The 21,054-nt window shown below is 38.6% G+C and overlaps 1 protein-coding gene across 1 annotated transcript in view; it reads left to right on the top strand.

Moving 5' to 3' along the window:
• IGSF10 (immunoglobulin superfamily member 10) overlaps nucleotides 1-21,054 on the top strand; it is a 77,691-nt gene that overhangs the window by 53,813 nt on the left and 2,824 nt on the right. Inside the window, exons 3-5 of the mRNA XM_047099824.1 lie at nucleotides 1,567-1,957; nucleotides 12,864-17,216; nucleotides 17,978-18,878. Coding sequence (XP_046955780.1) covers nucleotides 1,567-1,957; nucleotides 12,864-17,216; nucleotides 17,978-18,878 — 5,645 coding nt within the window. The remainder of the gene's footprint in view (nucleotides 1-1,566; nucleotides 1,958-12,863; nucleotides 17,217-17,977; nucleotides 18,879-21,054) is intronic.

Here is a 21,054-nt window from a genome sequence, read left to right as displayed (position 1 = left end):
TCAGTAATATCTTTATAAAAGATCAAATTCAGTGCTCATAGAGTGCTTTGACATCATACCAGGGCTGTGTAATGCAGTGGAATTCAGTCTGAGCATGTGATTCCCTTGATTTCACTCAATAAAACATTATTTGGAGTATATGTCTTCAGAAAATTGGTTGGAATACATTCCCTTCATGGAACTTCCATACATATTTATTCTCTTCACTGGGTTTTCAACAAATATTGAAGAACATGGAGTTTGAGATTATATTACAACGTAATAATTAGGTTGAATCTTTTGTATGTTGTCAGTTTAATTTTTTTTTTTTTTTCTGATTAGGGAACTTGGCTTCCAGAAAAGCATGCTTCAACAGAGGTGACATCTTAGGTCACATCAGGGGGAAAAAATGCTAGAATTTCTTTTTCTTTTTGGAGAAAGTGTAAGTTCAACTAATAAGTGGAGAACTTGGAGAATACCCCCATGCTCTTGAAATATTCAGAAATTATTTTAATTTCAATGCAAAATCAACTAAAATCATATTCCACATAATAACCAAAAAAGTGGAACACACCCCAAATGTCCTCATTGACAAGTGGATTAGCAAAATAGGTTACATGCATACATGGAATATTGTTCTGCACCAAAAAGAAATGAAGGGCTGTTAATTCTACAATAGGGATGAGACTTGAAAAGATTAGGCAAATTGAAAAAAAGCAAGACACAAAAGGCCACATATTGTATGACTCCATTTACATTAAATATCCAGAAAATTCAAATCCAAAGAAACAAAGTAAAGTAGTGGTTTTCTAGGGCTAGGGAGGGGGGGGGGGGATGACTGCCAGTGGCATCAATTTTCATGTTGGGGTTATGAAAACTTTGCAAAGATAATGGAGATGGTTGCACAACCCTGTTACTATATTAGAAATCACTTAATGTACACTTCAAAGAGGTGAATTTTTATGCCCTATGAAGTATATCTCAAAAGAACTGCTACAAATGTAAAAGATAAATTCAATATATTGCTTTCTTATGAAAAATGCAGGCTCAAGAATTCTTAAATCTACTTGAAATATCAAGATAATTAAAAAAAAACTTATGGAAATTTTAAGTCACATACAAAATGAAAATAGTGTAAAAAATCCCAACATATCATCACCCAAGTTCAGTAGCTATCAACAAATAACAGATCTTGTTTCACCTGTACTTCTACCCACTACTTTTTTTTTTACTTCTTTGCATTGTTTTGAAAGAAATCCAAGATATCTTAATCTGTAAGTACTTTAGGAGATATCTCAAAGTTGAGGAATCTTTTAAAAATAACCACAATTATTCTATCTTTACATTTTAGCAATAACTCCTTAATATTTTCAAATTTTCATGAGTATTCTTATTTCCCTGGTATTCTCCTATTTAATTTGCAACTAATTTGTTGAATTAGTTTGAATAGAAGATACAAATTAGTTGCAAACAAGATACATGTGTTGCATCGGATTAATTCCAGCATGTTTTATTATTGATACACTTTTCCCTTTTGTAAAAATTCCTTTGACAAACTAAATGTGTGTTGTTGTTTTTAATTCTTAGGTATTAAAAATGAGCTATAACAAAATTCGAAAACTTCAGAAAGATACTTTTTATGGCCTCAGGAGCTTGACACGGTTGCATATGGACCACAACAATATTGAGTTTATAAACCCAGAGGTTTTCTATGGACTCACCTTTCTCCGGCTGGTGCACTTGGAAGGAAATCAGCTCACTAAGCTCCATCCAGATACATTTGTCTCTTTGCAATACCTCCAGATATTTAAAATATCTTTCATTAAGTACCTATACTTGTCCGATAACTTCCTGAGCACCCTCCCTCAACAGATGATTTCCTATATGCCTGATTTGGAAAGCCTTTATCTTCACGGGAACCCATGGACCTGTGATTGCCATTTACAATGGTTATCTGACTGGATACAAGAAAAACCAGGTATATATGCTATTTATTTCTTTGTCCTAATTAGAAGAAACCTGCCTGGAGGTCTTTACCAGTAAGCAGGGAGGCCAATGTAATTTAGCTGGAGAAAAAATAAACACTAAATAATAGCCTAGTGATAATGCATTATCTTTGATGGATTGTGCATTGTTTCAGGTCAACTATCTGATCATCACTCCTGGCAAAATTAGCAAATAAGGTATATCTATTCAAGGTCCTATGCTCTGTGAGGGAAGTACCAACAGCATTCTCTGTTCTAACCATGCCTCTGATGGGTTATAGATAAGCAAACAGATCATCAGAGTGGGAAATGTGCTTTGATGGGGAAAGTAAAATTTGCCATGAAGAGGGTAAGATCCATTCAATCAACAAGTAGTTATTGTAAATCTCCTTTGAACAAAAGGTCACAAAGAATACAGGGATCTAAAAATAAACAAGAGGGTTTCTTCAGAGTTTGCATTCTTGTGGGGAAAATGGGCAAACAACTAAATGCACTATTGATTGTTGAAATCTAAGTAAATAATTAAGTCTTTAGGAAAATGACTGAAAGGAGCCCATTGATTATGGCATCAGAGGGGTGGTTGGTTACTTTGGAAGGAGTGATGGGAGCCAGATTGCTATATGCGGAGGAATAGGTGGAAGGCAAGGATCAGTCTTTGGAGAGGTTTGACCTGAGGGGAGGGAGGGAGGAAGGGAGGATGGCAGCCTGATGGAAATGTGCAATCACACAGGACTCTTCAAGCATCAGAAAGACTTGAGTATTGTCAAGGTGGAAGGTGACACACCAGAACAGGCAGATCATCCATTGAAGAAGTCCCCTAGAAGACTGAAGGGCAAGAGATCCAGACCTAGGAGGCGGGGTTTTCCTTAGGAGTAGGAAAAAGGAGAACTAGATGGGCACAGAGGCAGGGGGATTCCTGAGTCTAGTAGAAAAGACAAAGGAAGCTCCTATTTCCCGGCTTTTCTTCCTCTGTGAAGTTGTAGGAGAGGTGACTGAGGAAGGTCCTAGGAAGGGATCAAGGTCAGAAACTTGAGAAGCGTGGAAGACGTTTGAAGGTGCTGCCATAATGTGTGTGTATGTGTGATCAGTTAGTTAAAAAGTAAATCTGAAAACATTAACGGAACATCGTGAATAACTTTAGGCCAATCGATAACACCTTTGCTTTCCATGAGCAAATCTTTTAGGGAAACATGCTAAACACATAAAAAGACAGTAAAACTATGAATGAAAAACATTAAAATACTTACATTGAAAATTTAGTTCTGTAGGATCTCAGGGTCGGTAAAAAATTACTTCTGCCTTGATTACAAAGGAAGGAAATTGGACCGTGGCATAAAAGATACATCAAAGGGAAAGAAGGAATAACAACTAACAGGAAGTTAACATTATGAATTTGTGGTTGACATTGTGCTAGATGCTTTGTATTTTAATCCTTCCAATAATCCTCAATTGACAGATGAAGAAACTGAGACTTGGAAAATTTGGCTGTTTTGGGCTAGTCATTTAGACCATTTGTCTCAACTTTCTCACCTGTAACTAATATAGGGATAAGAATAACTGGAAAGAATAATTAAAACACAAAGTGCTTATTAGTACAATGTATGGCATAAAGCAAGCACTTAATAAATATGAAGCTTATCATTTTTATTGCCACCCACCCAGGCCACACAGCTAGAAAATAGAAAAGCAGAAACTCAAAAGCCAAAACCTTTTCTCTAAAATGTACTTGGGCTTATCACTTACATATAACACCCAGGACTCATCCCAAGTGCCCTTCTTAATGCCCATCACCCATTTACCCCATCCTCCCATTCAACTCCCCTCCAGCAACCCTCAGTTTGTTCTCTGTGTTTAAGAGTCTCTTATGGTCTGCCTCCCTGTTTTTATCTTTTTTCCTTCCTTTCCTCTGTGTTCATCTGTTTTGTTTCTTAAATTCCACATATGAGTGAAATCACAGGATATTGGTCTTTCTCTGACTTATTTCACCAAGCATAATACATTCTAGTTCCATCCACATTGATGCAAATGGCAAGATTTCATTCTTTTTGATGGCCAAGTAATAAACCATCATGTATATATACATACATATACATACACATGTACCACATCATCTTTATCCATTCATCAGTCAATGAACATTTGGTCTCTCTTCATAATTTGGCTATTGTTGATAGCACTGCTATAAATATTTGGGTGCATGTGCCCCCTCAAATCATTTTTGTATCCTTTGGATAAACACCTAGTCATGCAATTGCTGGGTCATAGGGTAGTTAGTTCTATTTTTAATTTTTTGAGGAACCTCCACACTGTTTTCCAGAGTGGCTGCAGTTTGGGTGTTGAGGTTGCTAAGTTCTTAATAAATTTTGGATACTAACCCTTTATCAGAGATGTCCTTTGCAAATATCTTCTCATTCTGTACGTTGTCTTTTCATTTTGTTTCCTTCGCTGTGCAGAAGTTTTTTATTTTGATGAGGTCCCGGTAGTTCATTTTTGCTTTTGTTTCCCTTGCCTCTGGAGACATGTCTGGCAAAAAGTTGCTATGGCCGAGGTCAAAGAGGTGCTGCCTGTATTCTCCTCTAGGATTTTGATGGTTTCCTGTATTACATCTATTTTGTCTTTCAACCAATTTGTTATTGTGTATGGTGTAAGAAAGTGGTCCTGTTTCATTCTTCTGCATGTCTGTTCTCCTGAAACCATTACTACACTCTATGTAATAGAGTGTCAGAAACCTATAGTCCACAAACCCCAAATCTTTCCTATCTGGCCCTTGACATAAAAAAGTGTGCTGATCTTGGCCTCTAGAACAAAGCCTCAGCTCCTTAGCCCAGTAACTCCTAGCCTAAGCCTCAACGTCATTTCCTTCCTTTCCAACCCTCAGACCCTCTCCCATCCCAGACATAATCTGCACTGTGTTAGTACCTCTTCCCTGGTGCATTCCTGCCTGGAGCACTTCCCTTCCTTTTCTGCCTGATGGGCTCCTAGCTAACCTTCAAACTCTGCTCAGTACTCCATCCTTCTGGGACGCGTGGTGCTACTCCACTCATCCCATCTGTATTCAAATATAGTTGACCATTGAAAATGTGGGGGTTAGGGGTATGGACTCACAATACAGCTGAAAATCCATGTATGACTTTTGGATTTCCAAAAACTTCACTAATAGCCTTCTGTTGACCGAAAGCCTTACTAATAACACAAATGGTGAATTATCTCATTTTGTACATTTTATATTGTATCCTATAGTAAAGCTAGAGAAAAGAAAAGGTTGCTGAACCAATCATAAGGAAAATATATTTACAGTATTGTAAATTTACTTCATGTGTTTGCAAGATAAATTATGTCAGTACCTATGTCATCTTACATGATACAAAACACTGTAGATGTTAAATACAGACATCAAAAATGAAAAGATGTCAAAAAGAAATTCATTTTTATTTTATATTAATGCATTGATAATGAAACAGCAATATGATTGTGTTATGGTAGCCTACTAAAATTGATGCAATTACTTTACAGTAGCCTACCCTATACACAATGAATGAATCATAAAATTTTTATGGCATACAGTATTAGTCCTCATAATACAATATTGGAAACATTGTATCTTAAAAAAATTACCACTTACCTACAATAACAGGTTGATAATGTAGTTTCTCCAATTACGTGAGAGAGGCATGCTGTATGGCAAGGACTGTATGCCTATATTAGAAGATGCGGTCTACTTCCATGCATGCCTTGCACATGATGTTCGCGGTCTACTTCCATGCATGTCTTGCACATGATGTTCTACATAATGAATACTGAGGCAGTAATGATAGAAAAACATCTCCTACAATTCTCACTGTGTAGTTATTGGCTTTTCACACAAACACACATGCACAATACATTAAGTTCATTAACTTTACAGCATGATAATTACTGTTTATTATGTGGAAGTGGATCATCATTAGGTCTTCATCATCTTCACCCTGAATAAAGGACGAGGAGAAGACATTGGTCTTGCTGTGAAAGAAGTTGGAGGAGGTGAAAGAGGAGGCAGGAGGGCATGTACACTCAGTGTAGCTTTACAGTAATACATTGTAATTTGTCTGACTTGTTTTATTTTTATGTTTCTATACAGTACCAATCTTTCTTCCATCATTTGCTTTAGTTTCAGTGTCCCCATCACAGAAGGGTCCATGTCATAAAGGAAGTCAAAACCAGTCTTGAATAACAGGAACCATTCTGCCACATTGTCTAATATCAGTTTGTTTTCTGGCATGGCTTTTTCTGTGTCTCCTTCCTCATCATTACATGCTGATTTGGAAGCATGAATCTCTAGCAAGTCCTATATTGTTAATTCCTCTGGTGTGGTATCTTTTAGCTCTTGGATTTGTCTAAGTTCTGTATCTTGAAACGCTTCACCACCACCTCCTCAATCTGCTCCCCCAACCCCTGCCTTTTTTGCTGTATCTACACTCTCTTTAATGATTTCCTTGATTGCTTCTGTGGTAAATCCTTTGAAACCATATGTATCATCTGGACATGGTTTTCTCCAAAAGGAAGTTACTGTTTCAGACTTAATGGCTTCCATGGCTTTTCCTGTAACAACAATAGCATCTTCACTGGTGTAATCCTTCTAGATTTTTATGATATCCTCTCAGGATTCTCTTCCATAGAATAATCCTTTCCATAGAATGTTGCGTATAATGAGCCTTAGTGATTCTTATGACTCCCTAAATTAGAAATGTATCTGGGGCAAGGAAGCCACTTTTATGCCTTCGGTGTTGAACTCATAGGGTTGTGGGTAGGTAGGGGCATTGTCCAACATCAAAATAACTTTACAAAGCAGTTCCATACTGGCAAGGTACTTCCTGACTTCAGGAACACAAAATCAATGTAAACAATTTGGAAAAAAATATTATCATCCAGGCCTTCTTGTACAATCAAAAGATTGGCAGGTGGTGTTTATCATTTCGCTTTAAGGCTGGGGGATTAGTAGCTTTACAAATAAGGGCAGTCCTGATCAAGAACCCAATCACATTTTCATAAAACAGTAAAGTTAGCCTATCCCTTCCTGCCTTAAGTCCTCGTCCTTACTAATAAATGTCCTTTGTGGCATTTTTTTCTGGCAGAATAGGGCACTTTTATCTACATTAAAAACCTCCTCAGGCAGATATCCTTTCTCCTCAGTAATTTTTGTGATGTTGTCCAGAAACTCATCTGCTCCCTCTTGGATGATAGAAACTGCTTCTCTTGCTTTCTTGATCTATTTTAACCCAAATCTCTTTCTGAAATTATCAAACCATCCTTTGCTGGCATTAGGTTCTTGAGATTTAGATCTTCTCCTTCAAGTTTCATATAATGGCTTTGCTTTCTCATGAATCATAAATGAGTCTACACATATGCCTTTCTTATAGCAGTCCTACACCCACATAAAAGCTACATTTTCCACACAGGATAAAAAGGCATGGTGCAAAAAGTGCAAGGTTTTCATGCCTGCTGGTGTAGCTGCAGTGACAGCTTCAGGGATTTCCTTTTCTTTTCTTCTTCTTCTTCTTTTTTTTTTTTTACAAAGCTCCTTACGCTGGATTTCTGTTAAAGTGGCAGGTAATCACAGCCGCAAACCTCATATCAAAGCAGTTAACTTGTTCTTGTAAAGTCATAACTTTTCTCTGCTTCTGGGGAGCACTTCCAGCATCCCAAGTGGCACCTTGTATGGGTCCATTGGTATTATTCAAGGATTATGGTATTGCAATGGACATGATGAAAAATAGATGAGAACCATGAGAAATCAGTTTTTACTGCAGTATGCAATTTACTGGAGAGATGAAATGCACCAGAGATGAATAGTATCACAAGATTCTTGTAACACTTGAGCTTACCTCAATAGCACAATAGAAAGTGGCTACACTTAATTTTATGCAGTTATGATTTAATACCGTACCTTTATGTTTGTTTACATTTCTCTCAACTGTGAACGGTGCCATATATGGTCTTTAAGTGTGTGCATAAGTTCTGATACATTTTAACTTTTTATAATAGATTTGTGCATATTTTGTGCACTCATGACATACCTAAAAAAAATGTTTTCAACATTTCTAGGCTATGTGGTTTATCTGTAAGGTTTCTCAAATGGTCACAAATCTCCAAAAATTTTTCCAGTTTATTTATTGAAAAAATTCACATATAAGTGGACCCAGGCATTTCAAGGGCCAACTGTGATCATTTCACCACTTGGTCCACAATTCTATTCCTGAATGGAAAACATTATATTGATTAGTATTAAATGTCTTTTACCTTTCCTATGTCTGATTTATTTATCCCTCGCCCCTAGAATGTGCCTACAACATAGTAGGTACTCAATTTTTGTTAAACTAAGCTTCAATTAATTAACTATTTTAAAGGTGAATACAAACGAGTCCACCACCTACCTATGATCTTAATATATCCCCAAATTGTACACACACACACACACACAGACATATATGATTAGCCAAACCCATTAGCACTAACATCTTTCAGTCATGTCTAAATAAAGTGTTCTCCTTTTAACTGAGATGCCTTAATGATAACTCTATAAGATTTATGAATTAGTCACATCAGCTTTTGCTTTGACATTTTTTGATCAATTCTGAGAGATTCTTGGACATAGGTTCTCATGTCTTCAGTTGCTTTACTTAGCATGTGATAGATCCTCCTTTTACACATATCTCAGTAGTCCAGTGTAACGCAGCTTTATCTATTTGTGGGTATCTTCCCTTCTTAGGTTCCACAAAGCTCTTCATGTTGCTTCTTTATAAAATAAGGGTTTGTGGCTATTTCTTTGATAAACATTTGTTTTACAAAAATCAAATTTTTGTCCAGCTTCTCTGTTTTCAGGACTTTCTACCTACCTAATAACATCTTGTTTTAGTGCTAAAGCATAGTGTAGTATTTTTTAAGTTGGGGTTTTCTTTTTTATTATTTTTATTTTAGAGAGAATGTGAGCAAGCATGAGCGGGGGGGGGGGGAGGGGGGAAGGAAGTAGACAGAAAATCTTAAAATCCCACAACCCTGGGATCATGACCTCAGCTGAAATCAAGAGTAGGATGCTCAGCCAACTGAGCCACCCAGGTGACCCAAAAGCATAGTATAATCTTAATACAAACATTTTTAAGTGACAATATATGTAGTACCAACAGTGCTTGTAATTCAGTTAAAGAGAAAACAATATAAGTATCCAAGACACTGGTCAGTGGGTGGTAGTGGTTCCCATATCAAGACTGCCAGCAGGTCAGTTACTACTGTAAAACACTTTTAATTTTAAGACACATCTCAATTTACAAGTTAAAATGTGGAAGAAATATGACCTTAGAATTAGGCCAGCCTGCCTGCCTTCATCCTTCCCTCCAATCTTTTCTGAGCATCCACTGGCTAAGGCTGGGGGCATACAGATAAACAAGTATGGAGCTTACAGTCTTGTGGGAAGGCAGAAAACTAGACAAGTTCATTCTATTAGTGGGCAGATGAGGAGTAGGATAGAAGTGGAAGGTACAAAAACAGCATAAAGCAGGAAGCCCACCCAAAAGTGGTTTTGTGGCTGGGTCGTGAAGGACATAAGTAGTTAGACATTGATGCAAGAGGGAATGTCAGACAGAAAGTGATGGGAAGTGGAAGGACCAGCATATGCCAGAGCCTAGTAAGGCATGTCAGGGTTGAGGAATGAAAAGCATTTCTGTGTCACTGAAACTTATTGCGATTGAGGGAACCAAGTAACAGGATAAGATCTACATCTGAGGTGAAATACCTGATGCCCAGGGCCTGCTAACTCTGGCCCAGGTGCTAGCAATAATAAGCATCCAAGATGTGAGCATAATTCTGTGATCAGGTTTAATTAAACCAGAAGTCTGCTGTGTTTTTTGCTACAGTGGGGTTTGAACCCAGGGTACTGGTAAGTAGATTAAGGGTCATAGCTGGTTGGTAAGTAGGTGACTGAGAAGAGCCTCTTATGAGTGCTCAAAGGTTGTCAGGCTTGCCAGCTACTTCCTTTGCATCAGTTTAGATTGTAGAATTCACTGAAGTCGCTGAGCCAAATGTATGTAGCATCACCTGTCATGCTGGAGTACAAACTGAAGGGTTTGGAGTCCATGTTGTCACAAACGGCACAATCTCATCCTTTTTTGGTGGCTAATATTCCATTATATACACATCCCACATCTTCCTTATTCATTCCTGTATTGATAGACACTTAGGTTACTTCCAAATCTTGACTATTGTAAATAATGCTGCAATAAGCATAGGTGCGTATGGAGTTTTTTGAATTGGTATTTTTTTATTCTTTGGGTAAACACCCAGTAGTGGAATTGTTGGGTCACATGGCAATTCTGTTTTTAATTTTTTGAGGAACATCCCTACTGTTTTCCACAGTGGCCGCACCAGTTTGCATTCCCACCAACAGCACGAGTGTTCCTTTTCTCCACATATTCACCAACACTTGTTGGCAGGTGTCATTTGTTCATCTTTCTCAAGATTGCTTTGGCTCTTTGGGGTCTTTGTGGTGCCCTACAATTGTAGTAGTAGAAGTTCTAATTTTGTGAAAAATATGGGTATTTTGTTAGGGACTATATTGAATCTGTAGATGGCTTTGGTTAGTACAGGCATTTTAATATTAATTGTTCCAATCCATGAGCATGAAATATCTTTATATTTTTTTATGTTGCCTTCAGTTTCTTTCATCAATGTTTTATAGCTTTCAGAGTACAGGTCTTTCACCTGCTTGGTTAAGTTTATTCCTAGGTATTTTATTATCTAGGGGGCAATTGCAAGTGAGATTGTTTTCTTAATTTGTCTTTCTGCTACTTCATTATTACTATATAGAAATGGAATTGATTTCTGTATGTTAGATTTGTATCCTGTGACTGCACTAAATTCATTGATCAGTTTTCATAGTTTTTTGGTGTACTAAGATATCTTACATAGAGTGTCACCTGCAAACAGTGACACTTTTGGTTCTTCCACATCAATCTGGATGCCTTTTATTTCTTTATCTTGCCTGACTGCTGCAAGTAGGAGTTCCAAAGAGGACTGTGTTGAATAAAAGCAGTGAGAGTAGACATCCTTGTCTTGTCCCTGATCTTAGAGGAAAAGCTATCATTAAGAATGATTTTAGCTGTGGATTTGTCATATTTGGCATTTATTCTGTTGAGGTAGGTTTCCTTTACACCCATTTTGTTGATAGTTTTTATCATGAACAGATAATTCTGTCAAATGTTTTCTATTTATTTGTTGAGATGATATGATTTTAATCTTTGTTTTGCTGATGTAGTTTATCACATTGGTTGATTTGTGACTATTGAATTATCCTTGTGTCCCCAGAATAAATCCCATTTGATCATGGTGAATGGTTCTTTTAATGTATTTGTGGTTTTGGTTTGTTTTTGTTGTTTTTTTTTTTAATTTTATATAAATCCAAGTTAGTTAACATATAGTGTAATAATGGTTTCAGGAGTAGAATTTAGTCATTCAGCACTTAGATACAACACCCAGTGCTCATCCCAACAAGTGCCCTTTTTAATGCCCATCAGCCATTTAGCACATCCCTCCATTCAAATCGCCTCCAGCAACCCTCAGTTTTTTCTGTGTATTTAAGAGTCTCTTATGGTTTGCCTCCCTCTCTGTTTTTATCTTATTTTTCCTTCCCTTCTTCTATGTTCATCTGTTGTGTTTATTAAATTCCACATGAAATCATATGATATTTGTCTTTCTCTGACCAACTTATTTCACTTAGCATAATACATTCTAGTTCTATCCACATTGTTGCAAATAGCAAGATTTCATTCTTTTTGATGGCCAAGTAATATTCCATCACACACACACACACACACACACACACACACACACACACACACCACATCTTCTTTATCCTTCATCAGTCAATGGACATTTGGGCTCTTTCCATAATTTGGCTACTATTGATAGTGCTACTATAAACATTGGGGTGCATGTTCCCCCTCGAATCAGCATTTTTGTATCCTTTGTATAAATACCTAGTACTGTAATTGCTGGGTCATAGGGTAGTTCTATTTTTAATTTTTTGAGGAAACTCCACACTTTTTTCCAGAGTAGCTGTACCAGTGTGCATTTCCACCAGTGGTGCAAAAAGGATTCCCCTTTCTCCACATCCTTGCTAACATCTGTTGTTTCCTGACTTAATTTTAGCCATTCTGACAGGTGTGAGCTGGTATCTCATTGTGGTTTTGATTTGTTTTAATGTAGTGCTAAATGCAGTTTGCTAATATTTTGTTGAAGATTTTTACATGTATATTCATCAAGGATGTTGGCCTGTAACTTTCTTGTTTTGTGCTGTCTGGTTTTGGGATCAGGGTAATGCTTGCCTCCTAGAATGTGTTTGGAAGCTTTCCTTCCTCATCTATATTTTGGAATAGCTTGAGAGGAACAGGTATTAACTCTTCTTTAAATGTTTAGTAAAACATTAGATAAACAGCTTATCTTTTAAAGAACAGTGACGTTCTATGACTCTTAAAACATTATGATGAGGAAATAGAACTGAACTCCTGTTAGTAAAAAGTAAGAAACATAAGCATATTATTTTGCTTCCCTAGATAAGGAAATTATTCTTTTAGGTAGTATTGTCTGAGTACCAAATATATATCAGGAACTCTCTAAGCATGGGAAATAAAGCAATCAGCAAGACAGACAAAAATCCTTATGACTATGGATATAATATTGTGCAAAGGTATATAGACAATATCTTTTTTTAGAAATCAACCCAAAGACAAAAAAGTAGGAAGCTTTCTATTAAACACTAAAATTTCCAAATTGTTCTTTCAAATTTTAGCAAAAGCTTTTTTTTTTAAATGTTCAAATGTTAATTCATAAAGAGGCCACAGCTGGCAATAACTCAATTGTCATTTCTCCTAGATATAATAAAATGCAAAAAAGACAGAAGTCCCTCCAGTCCTCAGCAATGTCCACTTTGCATGAACCCCAGGACCTCTAGAGGCAAGCCCTTAGCTATGGTCCCAGCTGCAGCTTTCCTGTGTGCCAAGCCAACCATCGACCCATCCCTGAAATTAAAGAACCTGAGTATTCTGGAAGACAGCAATCCTGTGTCCATCTCTCCCCAAGATTTCATGGCACCCTTTGGCTCCCTCACTTTGAATATGACAGACCAGTTTGGAAATGAAGCTAACATGGTCTGCAGTATCCAAAAGCCCTCAAAGACATCATCTGTTGTATTCGCTGAAGAAAATGACTATATCATGCTAAATACATCGTTTTCAACATTTCTGGTGTGTCACATAGATTACAATCACATTCAGCCAGTATGGCAAGTTCTGGCTTTGTACAGTGATTCTCCTCTGATTCTAGAAAGGAGCCACTGGCTCACTGAAACACCACAACACTGCTACAAATATAAACAGGTGGCTCCTAAACCTGAAGACATCTTTACTGACATAGAGGCTGGTCTCAAAGCAGATCCCTCTTGGTTAATGCAAGACCAAATTTCCTTGCAGCTAAATAGAACTGCCACCACACTCAGTACATTGCACATCCAGTACTCCAGTGATGTTCAAGTCACTTTACCAAAGGCAGAAATAAGGCCAGTGAAACACAAATGGACCATGATTTCCAGAGATAACAATACTAAGCTGGAACACACCATTTTGGTTGGTGGGACCATTGGCCTAGACTGCCAAGGCCAAGGGGACCCCACTCCACATTTGGAGTGGCTTTTGGCTGATGGGAGTAAAGTGAGAGCCCCTTATGTTAGTGAGGATGGACGAATCCTAATAGACAAAAGTGGAAAACTAGAACTCCAGATGGCTGATAGTTTTGATACAGGCATATACCACTGCATAAGCACCAATCATGATGATGCAGATATTCTCACATATAGAATTACGGTGGTGGAGCCCGACATAGAGACCTATCATGAAAATGGGGCTCATTATACAGTTTTCATTGGTGAAACACTTGACCTTCCATGCCATTCTTCTGGTATTCCAGATGCCTCTGTTAGCTGGCTTCTTCCAGGAAACACTATGCTCTATCAGTCCTCAGGAGACAAGCAAATTCTTAACAATGGCACACTAAGAATATTACAGGTCACCCAAAAAAACCAGGGTCATTATTGTTGTGTAGCAGCCAACCCATCAGGGGTCGACTTTTTGATTAACCAAGTTTCAGTCAAAACAAAAGGGCAAAGGCCAGTGGAGCATAATGTAGAAACAGATGGATCTGGATTTGATGAGCCCAATCCCATTGCTCATCTTAAGGACCCACCGGCTGCGCAACTCCCTACATCTGCCCCAATGGGAGCTGAGGCTGGAAAAGAAGTCTTCAGCACAGGTAAAAAGCACAACTATCGTGGGTTAATACACCGTCGGCGAGGAGATTCACTAAATCGACATTTTAGAGACTATAGGAGGCCCTTCTCTCCCTCTTCTCGGAGAATTGACCCACAACACTGGGCAGCACTTTTGGAGAAAGCTAAAAAGAATACTATGCAAGAGAAGCAAGAAAATACAACGGCAAGGCCACTTCCAGTGGTCACCCAATTCCTGAAAATACCTGGTAAAGAAGTAGACTCTTCAGGCATGCTCCCTCCAGATGAGGAATTTATGGTCCTGGCAACTAAGGCTCCTAGTGTTCTGGCAAGGACATTGACTGCTGATTCCAGAAAAATACATGATAGTATTGTGACAAGTCTAACTGCCAGCACTGAAGTCTCTCCAATTGTGGGCCCACAGATACTACCACCTGACAAACCAATAGATTTCAAACTATTTTCTACTACTAAAACTACAGCCATGTCAAAGAATATAAACCCAACCATATCAAGCAAAATACAAAGCACAACCAACAAAAATTTATCCACGATCTTTCCTCTACCACCTGAAGCAACACAATTTCAGGAAGCTGACAACGTTGGGAAGAAAAAAGAGCATTTACAAAGTGTGCTCCCAAAAGCAGCAGGGGCTGGAACCAAAGATGTCAATATCAAAATGCTGAGTGGTACTAACAGCAAAGCTGATATATTCTTAGGGTATGTAAATGCCACGAATAGTCATCAGACATCTGTAACAGGAGTCAGTGAACCTAGGAACAATCACTTCTATCCACATATTACTCAAAAGCTTAGCACCTCAAAGCTACCTTCGGGCACATACACTGCTACTCATTCTCAGTTACAGATTCCAAGAAATATTACAACTAACATCCCACCAACATCCAGGCGCTTTGGAAGACGGAGGAAAATTTGGGGTAGGGGTCGAATTATCAGCCCGTATAGAACTCCAATTCTTCGAAAGCATAGGTATGGCTTTGTGAGACCTACACTCAGAGGTGCTTCTGAAGAAAGCACCACTGCATTTTCAGCCACAGAGCTTGATGTGCTGTGCCCATCCTGTTCTCCCAGAGAAAGGCTCACCACTACTGCAGCAGCACTGTCCTTTGCAAGTTCTTCCTCCATCCTGTTCACCAAAGCTGAAACTGCCCAAGTCACAGCAGAAGAGTCTACAACTCTAATCCACAATCCATCTTTTGAGAACAAGCCAAATGTAGATACTGAGAGAACAACACCCACAATAAAATATTTCAGGGCTGAAAGTATCCGAGTGACTCCAACTGGGCCAGTTATGACTCCTGCCCCAAAATCCTTATCTTTGGAAAAAACTCATATAACAAATAATGGTTACCCAAGTGTGTCTAATAACATTGAAGTTAAAAGAGATTCAATGATTATTTCACCACTCCCAGATCCCACCACCAAGTCATCTATGTCTACTACTACAGCCATGACAAGATTTTTAAGAAGGAAAATTCCCTGGCATCAGATCTTTGTAAATAACCATGTCCAAAAAGAGAGGTTAAAGAATCAGCATCAATTTAGTTCACCAAAAAGCACAGCCCCAGTGTTTCCTAAAACATCTCCTGCTTTACCCACAGATAAAGTTTTTCCTTTCCATTTCACAGAACTCTCAGCAAATGTGATGCAAATTCCATCTATAACATCAGCTACAACTCACCAAAATACCACCGAAACACACAGTCCTTTAAGTCTTCCAACAATGAAGAAGCTTCCCTTTCCATCAGTTTATCCTACACCTCCTAATGTCTCAAGCAAAGAATCAAGTACCAATTTCATATCAATACAGACAGCCAGGCTAACAATTTCTCCTACTGACCCTGCATCAGTCATTATCAGTAAAACCCAAATAGCCAGACCCAGGACACAAAAAGTACAAAGAGAAAAGGAGCCTCAGAACAACAGGAAGGAACCACACTACGCTCTCAGTCAGAGCTCTGGTCTCACTGCATCTACTACTATGATACCTCCTGATCTAACTGCAGCTGAAACTTCAACCAAGCCCAGTGTCTTTGCTTTCACTCATTCTCCATTGGAAAACACAAAAGAAATTTCAAGCACAATTGGTCTTTATCCAAGAACACTTACTCTGACAGATATAATTGAAGAACTGTCCCAAGAGAGTACTCAGACTTTGAAGAGCAGAATTGTTTCTGAAATCACTTTGCCCAGCAAACCATACCAGAACGCAACGAGGAACACAATCCTTAGACACTCAACCGTGCCACAATTCCTGAGTAGCAGTGCTGTTCCAATACCAATTCCCACCTCCCATCCCTTGAATAATCGAAGTACAGTCACAGACAACATGGCAACTCCCGTTTTTAGGATGATGACAAATACAATGGCCAAGCCACTTGAGCACTCTAGGCATAATGATAATCCACAGCAATTAGCAACAGAGGTTGCAGCATCTCCCAAAGTTCACCTAAATGCCAAGGTCACGATTGGAACCACCCACTTTATCTACTCCAATCTATTTCATTCTACTTCCAAGCCAGCACTAGTAACAGTTAAATCACAAAATTCTAAACTGACTTCCTTTCCCTGGTCAGAAAACCATTTCTGGCACAAGTCAGACCCAGAAATTGCTGAAAAAGGCAAAAAGCCAGTAGTGGATATTATGCCCACTCCAGGCTTGCCAGAGGATACCACCCATGCATCAAATTGGGATATTCAGAAGACTGCAAAGAAAAATGGCTTTGATAAGACACCAGTTCAAAAAACAGCAACTTCTGAACTCCTTCCCTTTGATTCTTTGTTTAGGAATACATTTGAAAGACCCAGAATAGTTGGAGGAAAAGCAGCAAGTTTTACTGTTCCAGCTAACTCAGATGCTTTTCTCCCTTGTGAGGCTGTTGGAAATCCCCTGCCTACCATCCACTGGACCAGAGTGCCATCAGGTATTTGGAACTGTTTGTTTACACTTTGTCTTCTTTAGTCACGGAGCAAGGAAAAGACTGTGTTATGTTTCAGGGTTACACATACAAAGAACACCAGTTTCAAATCTCTCCAACATACAGAAATGATTAATATCCTCATCTGACATTTGCTGCATAAAGTTTTTTGCTCATTAGAAGGTTAATATGTTTTAACATGTTAATTAAGAACAGTTTGGAAAAAAAAATTTAAAAAAAAAAAAAAGAAAAAGGGGCGCCTGGGTGGCGCAGTCGGTTAAGCGGCCGACTTCAGCCAGGTCACGATCTCGCGGTCCGTGAGTTCGAGCCCCGCGTCGGGCTCTGGGCTGATGGCTCAGAGCCTGGAGCCTGTTTCCGATTCTGTGTCTCCCTCTCTCTCTGCCCCTCCCCCGTTCATGCTCTGTCTCTCTCTGTCCCAAAAATAAAATAAACGTTGGAAAAAAAAAAAAAAAAAAGAACAGTTTGAAATGTTTTGAAGGCAGATACAAAGAAATGTGATTTGAAAGAGAGCCTTCTCTTTTTCATTGTGTTGAACCATATGACTTTTAAATTAAAATTATGGAAATAAACTTCCGGGAACAATTTTATCTTAACACTAAGTGGCCTAATTTTAATTTTAAATATATTTGTTCTCAGTAGCCTAACAGACCCTCCCAAAGCTTTCCTCTTGAGACTTCCCCTTGAAGAATTTGATTTCTATTTAAACTTTGACGACCTATGACTATAAATTTCTTTTTTCTTATCAGGATTTGATATGGCTAAAGGGAAACAGAATAGCAGATTCCAGGTGCTACCTAATGGCACCCTGTCCATACAGAGTGTGGACATTCAGGACCGCGGACAGTACCTGTGCTCAGCATCCAATCCGCTTGGTACTGATCGCCTTCATGTCACCTTGTCCGTGGTTTCCTATCCCCCCAGGATCCTGGATAGACGTACCAAAGAGATCACAGTTCATTCCGGAAACAGCGTGGAACTGAAGTGCAGAGCTGAAGGTAGACCAAGTCCTACAATCTCCTGGATTCTCGCAAACCAAACAGTGGTCTCAGAATCATCTAAGGGGAACAGGCAGGCCCTGGTGACATCTGATGGAACGTTGGTCATCCACAATCTCAGCATTTATGACCGGGGCTTTTACAAGTGCATGGCCAGCAATTCAGCTGGCCAGGATTCACTGCTGGTCAAAATACAAGTCATTGCAGCCCCACCTGTTATTCTGGAGCAAAAGAGGCAAATCATTGTAGGGACTTGGGGTGAAAGTTTGAAATTGCCCTGTACTGTCAAAGGGACTCCTCAGCCCAGTGTTCACTGGGTCCTCTCTGATGGCACTGAAGTGAAACCACTGCAGTTTACAAGTTCCAAGTTGTTATTATTTTCAAATGGGACTCTGTATATAAGAAATGTAGCCTCTTCAGACAGGGGCACTTATGAATGCATCGCTACCAGCACCACTGGCTCTGAGAGAAGAGTGGTAATTCTTACAGTGGAAGAGCGAGAAACCATGCCCAGGATAGAATTTGCATCCCAGAAGTGGACTGAGGTGAATTTTGGGGACAAATTACTACTGAACTGCTCAGCCATTGGGGAGCCCAAACCCAGAATAATCTGGAGGCTACCATCCAAAGCTGTTGTCGACCAGTGGCACAGGTAAACCATACCTTTGTGTTGAGATGATCTTCTGTACAGTTTCTGAAATGGAAAAAGCAATACGGTGAAGCCAGCAGCAGATTGAGAGAGCTCATAGACTGGACATACAAGTAACTCTTTCAGAAGAGAACTAATCCTTTTGAGGTCAATATAAAATAATATATAAAAATCAACCTTCTTACATGTTTAAGTCTAAGGGCCAGCTAGCTATTCAATTCTTACTGAATTCACATAGTTAAAAGCAGATTAACAATCTCATTTGCTTTCATACTTGGGACAGCTTTAAGATGGTAACTATGTAAAAGTATTTGTAATTTCTCTATCCAAAAAGAGGGAGGAGGGAATTTTGTAATGCAATCAACTTTCTGTGTAATCTTGAATACAGTTTCCACCACTCGTGCAGAAAGCACAATGCAAGAAGGTATTACATTCCTGATGGGAATAACAGCTAAAGTTCAAAATTTAGGTTATTAAGGAAAAGATCTAAAACATTTATTGGATGTTAAGTCAATTTTGGAAAAATGGAAATCTTATCCAGGGGCACTAAAAGATTTAAGTAAAGTCTTAAAAAATTAACTGAAAGGAAGTCTGGAGAGTGTTCTAAAAACACATTATTAGTACCTCAAAATAAATCTTGACCAGGTATCTACCTCCTTCAGAGGTAAACAGCAAGGAAATTAAGTACGTTATTTATATTTGGTTTTGGGGGAGTATTTATGGAACACAGATTGTTCATATTGTGGAAGAGGCAACTGAGTGTATAAAGATCACAGATGCTACCATGGGCCCATGAGAGGTACTGGCATTTTTTTTCTTTTATAATGAAATTCAACTTGTTTGCTAACTAAACACCTCAATTATTATTTTGCAACTAATCTCAAAAAGGTAAGGATACTCTTAGATGCTTTAGATATGTCAACTGAAACAAAAGGGGCAATTTATTGCAAAAAGAAAAAAAAAGTCCTTACTGTTTCCACTTCTTAGCTTTAGAAGGTTCAACTTTAGAGTCTAAAAATGAGAAAACTTTCATCATAGCTGTGCTTATCTGCGACTCCTTCATCATGACCAAAAAAAGCAAAACCCTTTCCCTTTCTTAAAGCCTACTTTTCACCTGAACCAAAAAGCCTCTTCTGGGTTTTCAAAAACAGTTTTGATTCAGAGCACTACCAGTCTGTCTCCAGTACTTTCAACATATATGACTTGTTTCTGCACAGAATGGTTTCCTCTTCTTCAGAACCTCCCTCCTCATGACCTAAGAGCTTGTTACAAGGCAGAGCATCTGGTCTCACCCCAGACCTGCTGAATCAGAATCTGCACTTTAAAAAGATACCCAGATGCATCACATGCTCAATAAAGGCTGAGAAGCATTGCTTTAGAAACAATACAGACACTTGCTTGTACATTATTAATCTTCATAAAGAATTCTATTTCTTTTACACGGGGACCACTTCTTTCAAAAGTCAATTTTGTCTCTTAAAAATACTAGTTTACCAAAAGAAACCGCTATCGTCTCTTCTTCTATATTACAACTTGCAGCTGCATCCAGATTTGGGGGCAGGACAAGGTCACTCTAAAAATCAAAGGTTCTCAAAGGATGCAGTCCCCCTGCCAGTATCATTAGCATTGCCTAAGAACGTGGCAAATCAGAAACTGAGTCTGTGGTTTAACAAGCAATCTGTGTTCTTAAAAGCCTTCCAGGTGATTTTAGTGCCTGCTAAAATTTGAGACTGGTTCTCAAACTGTTACTTAGGAGCTACAGTCACCTGGGATGTTTGTTACTCACTGGGTTCCCAGACCCCTGGCCAAATCTAGTGAATCAGAATCTCTGAAAAGTGAAGCCAGGAAATGCAGGTGATGAGAGAACTGTTTTTGAGAGCCAAGATTTAGAGCACTGTTCTCGGACTTGGCTGCATGAGAATCATTGGAAAACTAAGAATCCTGATGCCTAGGTCACACTCCACACCAATTTAGTCAAATTCAGGGAGGTGGGACCCATTTTATACTCCATAAACGATTTTCATATTCACCCAAGTTTAAGAATCAGTGCTTTTATAAAGTATTAGATAAGAATATCAGGTGGTGAAAAAGGAATTTGATAACTAGCCCTGTAACCCGAGGCAAGTTACTAAGGCTCTCTATCAGTACTTTCAGCTGTATAGTGGGGAACTACTTAAAG

This window comes from Lynx rufus, unplaced genomic scaffold (genome assembly GCF_022079265.1).
Source record: "Lynx rufus isolate CCGP_SWC_20201006 ecotype Redwood Valley unplaced genomic scaffold, mLynRuf1.p SCAF_5, whole genome shotgun sequence".
In the NCBI taxonomy this organism is placed as follows: Eukaryota; Metazoa; Chordata; class Mammalia; order Carnivora; family Felidae; genus Lynx; species Lynx rufus.
This window is presented reverse-complemented; position numbering and strand designations above follow the sequence as displayed.